General features: G+C 40.0%; 2 protein-coding genes across 4 annotated transcripts in view; both read left to right on the plus strand.

The window, feature by feature from the left end:
* LOC111469576 (U2 small nuclear ribonucleoprotein B'' 2-like) overlaps positions 1 to 2811 on the plus strand; it is a 3253-nt gene extending 442 nt beyond the window's left edge. Inside the window, exons 2-5 of the mRNA XM_023114892.1 lie at positions 418 to 590; positions 1374 to 1467; positions 1655 to 1734; positions 2032 to 2811. Coding sequence (XP_022970660.1) covers positions 418 to 590; positions 1374 to 1467; positions 1655 to 1734; positions 2032 to 2307 — 623 coding nt within the window. The 3' untranslated portion in view covers positions 2308 to 2811. The remainder of the gene's footprint in view (positions 1 to 417; positions 591 to 1373; positions 1468 to 1654; positions 1735 to 2031) is intronic.
* Positions 2812 to 2894: 83 nt separating this feature from the next.
* Positions 2895 to 6952, plus strand: LOC111469565 (WRKY transcription factor WRKY24-like). 3 transcript variants are annotated; one of them, XM_023114871.1, is made up of 6 exons: positions 2895 to 3012; positions 4138 to 4207; positions 5218 to 5400; positions 5483 to 6093; positions 6175 to 6336; positions 6416 to 6952. In XM_023114871.1, exons 2-6 carry the CDS (start codon positions 4151 to 4153, stop codon positions 6840 to 6842), a joined length of 1440 nt encoding a protein of 479 aa, XP_022970639.1. In that variant the 5' UTR covers positions 2895 to 3012; positions 4138 to 4150; the 3' UTR covers positions 6843 to 6952. The 3 variants fall into 3 exon arrangements, with proteins under 3 accessions (XP_022970639.1, XP_022970638.1, XP_022970637.1); XM_023114870.1 differs by lacking the exon at positions 2895 to 3012 and adding an exon at positions 3266 to 3650; XM_023114869.1 differs by lacking the exons at positions 2895 to 3012; positions 4138 to 4207 and adding an exon at positions 4393 to 5122.

Raw genomic sequence — 6952 nt, forward strand, 5'->3', positions numbered from 1 at the left:
GGGGGGGGGGGGGGGGGGGGGGGGGGGGGGGGGGGGGGGGGGGGGGGGGGGGGGGGGGGGGGGGGGGGGGGGGGGGGGGGGGGGGGGGGGGGGGTTGTATTTTGGCGAAGATTGGCTTGTTTTTATTGCAGTATTTGATATTTCTGATGATGTCACACAGTAATCACTCGAGAATGTACAACTATCATAGTTAGAATTTGGTTGTTAGGGTGAAGGAATTGATATCTTGAAATTTTAGTTTGAATTTGGAGACGGCTACTTGCTTTACCCATTCCCGTAGCATATGGTATTTTGATTACTGCTTCGGTTGCTTAGTTACTACCGATATTACATCACATATGTGGAGTGGGTGATTTGAATTTACGTCCTCTTAGTGTTCAGATTTGATGGTATACTAATTTTATTCCCCTTGGACAGAATTGAAGAGATCCCTTTATGCTTTGTTTTCTCAATATGGAAGGATTCTCGACGTTGTTGCCTTGAAGACACCGAGGCTTCGAGGGCAGGCATGGGTTGCATTTAGTGAAGTGACTGCAGCTAGCAATGCTGTGCGGCAGATGAAAAACTTCCCATTCTATGATAAACCTATGGTTGATCTTTAGCTGATCACATTTTCTGAACTTGCTTTTCATAGTCTTTTTGTGGCATTTCATCCACTGAATCCTGATTGTGCTTCAATGAGTGTTGCATGGAGAGCGGTCTCTATACATAATAACACTCAATATTTTGCCAGTTTAGATGCCTTGCATGCCCTAAATAATGTTTTAACCTTTTGGACATATGCGTCTGTCTATTGGCTATGTGCCTTTTTTGAGCATTTTGAGGTCTCTCTGTGTAAATCCTGTATGTTAACATTTCTTCTGTCAACGAGGGCCATCTATCATGAATTACATGCTTATGTACTACTTTAAATTTTGCCACTGAATATTTGATCTCTGTTGTAATTTGATCAAAAGGAATTCTTCTCATTTTTCTAACTTGGGTATAATAAAAGGCTCAGAGGAAATGAGTTCAATCCGTGATGGTCACCTACCTAGGAAATATCCTACGAGTTTTCTTGGCACCCAAAATGTTATAGAGTTAGATGAGGTAAGTTGAGGTGCATGCAAGCTAGGCTGCACACTCATAGATATCAAAAATGAAAAAAGAAAAAAAGAACACGACTGGAGATGTATTCACGATTCTTTTAGGAAGAAACAGGTTTTACTGTAATCTCTTTTAGTTTTAAACTTCAGTTATTTTTGTTTCATCTTGGAAATTTTTGTATCTTCATTTTGCTTATTCATACAACTTATTCTACTGGTTATTATCATGATGACTTTCTGTTGCCCATCTCAAAAATATAAAGATGACTTTCGTTGTTTCTTTTGCAGAGAATTCAATATGCCAAAACCAAATCAGATTGTATTGCTAAAACTGACGGAAGCTTTGTGCCAAGGGAGAAGAAAAAGAAGCTCGAGGAAAAAGGTGATTTTTACTAATATATGTACTCTTTGTTTTGAATTTTTTTGGTGGACATAATCTTTAAGTTAAACATATGGCTTTTTGAATTGGTTGACATAACCTCTCATTTTCTTATTGCATTGCTTTTAAAAGACCTTTAGGGTTTTAAACTGATTTATGTTTCCTATTATCTCTTAATTTGCTTATCCAGCTGAAAGAAAGCAACGCACTGAAGATGCACACCAATCTGCCATGCCCAATGGAACAACTGCTGAGACTGGTGGTTCAAATGTGTGTTTCTTTTCACTCTTGTTTTATTTTTTGTGATGTAAGATGTTTAGTTTCCTTCTTGATATGAGCTGTTTCTTTTTATTGTTACTCTAGAAGTGGTCCCAAGCATAAGTTGTATGGGTCTTTTTAGATGGTGTGGTTTGTTGGTTGATTGTTTTTTTCCTTGCATTTGTTGGAAAGACATTAATGTTTATTCGAATTGGATTCAATTCAGTGCCCCCTTAGATCAGCAACGTTAACCAACATATTCATAATCAGTTTTTCTAAGCGAGCCTCTTCGTTGTGTCATTCATGTAGGCCACATTTCGTCACGCAAATCCTAGCACTGCAGAAGCTACTCCAAACAACATACTATTTATTGAGAATTTACCACATGAAACCTCTAGTATCATGTTGCAAGTTCTCTTCCAACAATATCCTGGATTCAGGGAGGTTCGAATGATTGAAGTGAAGCCGGGTATTGCTTTTGTTGAGTTTGAAGATGATGTTCAATCCTCTATGGCGATGCAGGCTCTTCAAGGCTTTAAAATTGACCCCCAACATCCCATGGCTATCTCTTTTGCAAAGAAGTAACTCAAACTTTGTTCTACTGTTACTTTTATGGAATCCGCAGAAGGTTTATGTTAACGTCACAGCACGTAAATATGAGTCATGAGTTTTTATGTAAAGTTCAGATATCCTTCCCCTCCTTCCAGCGATAGAAGAGAATGAAAGCATGAAAACATGTTCCTAAGAGCAGGAGGATATCAAACCACGGATGTGCTAATTCCAGTTTCCAAGGGTGGCAAGAAAATAGTTTATATTTGGTTGTCAAAAAGGAAACAGGAAGGACTAATCAAAGCCTTTATTTAACGTGTTCATGTACTTGTAGTAGTGGAAATCTAGCTTTTCAAAAGAAAACAAGGAGCTGAAATTGAGAAGACAATGTTTGATTAGATTTTTGCATGAATATGTCGTCCTGGACAATGAAGTATTGATAATCATCTCTGTCGAAGATTCAGGAACAGTGCTGCTTGATGCGTGTGTTTTCTTCCATGGTCGATTATGAGCAAGATTTGACCGAAATTTAGTTTGAAATTTGTCTTTTAACCGGATCAACTGCGTAGCTATTGTTGTTAGTATTATCATTAAAGGTGCAACCTTGTTATTTTATTTCATAGGGATCAGTGATTCATCAAGTGCTGACTGCTGACTTTTCATCAAAGCTTCCGTACCACCAAAACTGACATGCCGTCTCTCTCTGGGCATCGCCATTCAGATACATCGACCACGCCGCCTGTGAGTTCTCTTGTCTTCTTCCTTCTACATGAAATACTGAAAAATATATATGATATGAAATATAAATATTAATTAGGTGAAAAAATTATGGTTGTTTTCTTGTGTCTTATTATTTTGTTGCAAGCCCATCACAATAATCAAAACTATGTTGGTTTCCAACTGTCTTGTTTCCTTATTTTCTTGCTGTTGCAGTGTTTTTTATGTTTTCTTAATTGAAGGAATTCAGTAATGACAAAACTAAAGATGTTGGTACCAGGCGAATGGGACAATGAATGGATAAACCAGAATAATAGTCTCTAACCTTTGGGGGTTAGGAAGGAATGCTTCTCCACCTTTATCTCTACTCTATTATAACTTTTTAAGAGTATTTTTAACATTCTTTTTTGAAAATTGTGAACATGGATTAGATCCTAGGGAATCTTTGACTCGTGTGGTCTATGACTACAAAAAAAACCCTTTTGTTTGACCATGTTTATAGGTTTGAATGGTAAGAAGATCAAGTATAATGAATTGAGCTTTCATTTGATAACCAATTATGTTTTGTCTGAATTATTTATAGGGTTGGAATCAAAGGATTCATCTGGATTGATTTAGCTTTGTATTAATTTACACCCTTCATTAGCCAATTCTCATACCAGGTATTAGCTATAGCTCGATGTTGTGGTTTTAAATCGACTTTATTGGAGAATATGTTTATGTATTTTATTTATTTATTTAAAAAAGATGTCGTGTAAAAGAAGGCAAATAAGGATAATGTTGCCAAATTCAACTGGCCCAATCTTGTATTTGCTTGGAACGATCATTATCAAAATCTTCGTATATGAGATGTCATTTCCTAAGGATGTCTTTAATTAATGAAGATGTAAGTATCTTGATGACCCAACATACATACCACATACCACATTAATTTTCTTTCATAAAAGATTATAGTTTAAAGGAATATAATTTTTCTCATCTCTATTGACGTTGGGTTCTAGAAAGCATGTCGTCATAAATCCCAGCCCCACATTTCCTTCCGCAGCAAGCGAAAGTGTCACGCAATTTATCTAATGTGTCCATTTCTGAATTTATTATTTAACAAATTATGTATATGTTTAATGCTTACTATCTTGTTTGTCTTTATAGATGACAGTAGATTATGTTCATAAAGTTTCTTCTGGGAGCTGGTCTACTCTTTCTACAACAGGATCGTTCGGTAAGTGGCTAACGGTTTTAGCTCTATTTGATGATGATTTTATTTTTTGTTTTACATCTTTAAAATTTATTCTGGTTATACAATGAAACCAAAACAACTGCTGAAGTTGAATAATGAAACCAAAACAATGCAGCTTATGAGTGGAAATTGTGTTTATGAGCTTAATTAGACACAAAATTAATTGAAAAAGAATTATTTAATGTTTATGATATTTTTGCGTCCACTTTGTGGGGAGATATTAAACGAGAAGGGGAAAAAAACTGCCGGACAGAACACGACACACGAGTGGCTTAAAATCATGAGAAAAGTGGTGATGAAAGACAAAAATAACCAAAGTATGTCTTTCTATCTCTCTTAAACAGAGCAAGAAAGAAAGCAAAATGGAAAACAGAGCAATTAAGTTGGAAAAAAAAAAAAACAAAAACAAGTGAGCCGCCATTCAGTCAAACCCACGAGATTTGACCGAAATACAGTCAACAATCCCCCATGAGACTCCCTTTCCTGGAACCCTCCTCTTCTCCCTTCTCCTTCTTTAACTTTCTCTTTTCACCATTTCTCTTCACAATCTCTTCTTCTTCTTCTTCTTCTTCTTCTTCCTCTCTCATGGCCTCCTCTTCCGGGAGCTTAGACACCTCCGGGAATTCCCATCCCTCTTTCACTTTCTCCAGTCATCCTTTTATGACTACTTCTTACTCTGACCTTCTCGCCTCCGGCTTCGACGATCCTCCTTCCTCCGCTGCACCCCACGGTTCTCTCCGGAGTTCCACTACCGGCGTTCCTAAATTCAAATCCCTCCCTCCTCCCTCTCTGCCTCTCTCTCCTCCTCCCCTTTCTCCTTCTTCCTTTTTCGCCATTCCTCCTGGCTTGAGTCCGGCCGAGCTTCTCGATTCTCCTGTTCTTCTCAGTGCTTCTCATGTAGGTTTCTTTTCATTGTAGTTTATGGGTCGGATTTATTTTGATGAAATTCATGTTGGTTTAATGGGTTTTGTCTTTGTTGTTCTTGTGTTCAGCCTCTGCCGTCGCCGACTACTGGGAGTTTCCCGTCTCAGTCGTTGAATTGGAAGAGCAGTTATGGTTATAATCAGCAGAGCATTAAAGAAGAAAACAAATATCTGTCCAACTTCTCATTTCAGACTCAATCGTCAAAGCCGCCGCCTTCGTCTTTTCAGCCTTCCTCCACCACAGCTCCGATGGTACGTGACATCGAAACAGAGGTTTTTTATTTTTCTTGTTTGTTTCATCAAATCTCTGATTCATTTTGTGATTCCGATTCAGAGTTGGAGTTTTCAAGAACAGGGCAAGAAACAGGACGGTTTTCCGTCGGAGAATAATATGGTGAAGCAGAGCTTCTCACCGGAATACGGGATTGTTCAAAACCAGAGCCAAATCAACGGCGGTGGGCAGTTGCAGTCCGACTACGGCAACAATTACCCGCAACAATCTCAGACGGTGAATCGGAGGTCCGACGACGGATACAATTGGAGAAAATACGGCCAGAAACAGGTCAAGGGAAGTGAAAATCCGAGAAGCTATTACAAGTGCACCTTCCCCAGTTGCTCAACAAAGAAAAAGGTCGAAAGATCCTTAGATGGACAGATCACGGAGATCGTTTACAAAGGCAGCCATAACCACCCAAAGCCCCAATCCACGAGAAGGTCGTCGCTGTCATCCGCCGGTTCTTCCCTATCCATGGTGGTTTCGAATCCGGCCACTAACGAGATGGCGGACCAGTCATTTACAACCCAAGGCAGTGCCCAATTCGACGGCGTTGCAACGCCGGAGAATTCCTCGATTTCAATCGGCGACGACGACTTCGATCGTAGCTCTCAGAAGAGCAAATCCGGAGGGGACGACTATGATGAAGTCGAGCCAGAGGCGAAGAGATGGTGAGTGGGGCTAAATCTGATGCTATGTTCTTGCAAATTGACTCTGTTTTGTAAACTAAGGATTTGGGTATTGATTTTCAGGCGAAGGGATGAGAACAATGAAGGCATGTCGGCCGCCGGCAGCCGGACAGTGAGAGAGCCGAGAGTCGTCGTTCAAACCACCAGCGACATCGACATTCTCGACGACGGCTACCGGTGGAGGAAGTACGGACAGAAAGTAGTGAAGGGAAACCCAAATCCAAGGTGAAAACAATCTCTCATTTCATTTACTCCGAAAATCCAAACTTTGATTCCTAAATATCGGAAGCTTTTGTTTTTGCAGGAGTTACTACAAATGCACAAACCCAGGATGTCCTGTAAGAAAGCATGTGGAGAGAGCTTCACATGATCAAAGGGCAGTGATCACAACCTATGAAGGCAAGCACAACCACGATGTCCCACCGGCACGAGGCAGTGGAAGCCATTCCCTCAGCCGTGCATTCCCCAACAACGACCCTCCAGCCACCGCAATCCGCCCGTCCGCGGTGGCCCACCAGTCAAACAACGGCGGTCATCAGTCCCTGCAGACAGCATTCGCGGTGGAAATGGTCCAAAATCCCCATGGATTTTCATTCCCGGAATTCGGAAACTCAATGGGAATGGGATCGGGATCTTACATGAACCAAAACCAACCCAACCATAATTTGTTCCCTCGAGCCAAAGAAGAGCCCAGAGATCATGACATGTTCATCCAATCTCTCCTATGTTGACACTAGGGGGGTTTTCCAATTCTTTTTTCTCTCCTTTTTGGGGATTTTTACGAATTAGGCAAAACTTCAAGTCCAAAAAAAAAAAAAAAAAAAAAAAAAAAAAAAAAAAA

This window comes from Cucurbita maxima, unplaced genomic scaffold, assembly GCF_002738345.1.
Source record: "Cucurbita maxima cultivar Rimu unplaced genomic scaffold, Cmax_1.0 Cma_Scf00040, whole genome shotgun sequence".
Lineage (NCBI taxonomy): Eukaryota > Viridiplantae > Streptophyta > Magnoliopsida > Cucurbitales > Cucurbitaceae > Cucurbita > Cucurbita maxima.

Coding starts and splice junctions, on each gene's coding strand:
- LOC111469565 (XM_023114869.1), top strand. CDS start 4,694: ATGAGACTCCCTTTCCTGGAACCCTCCTCTTCTCCCTTCTCCTTCTTT. Junction 6,094..6,174: donor GAGCCAGAGGCGAAGAGATG/GTGAGTGGGGCT, acceptor ATTGATTTTCAG/GCGAAGGGATGAGAACAATG. Junction 6,337..6,415: donor AAGGGAAACCCAAATCCAAG/GTGAAAACAATC, acceptor TTGTTTTTGCAG/GAGTTACTACAAATGCACAA.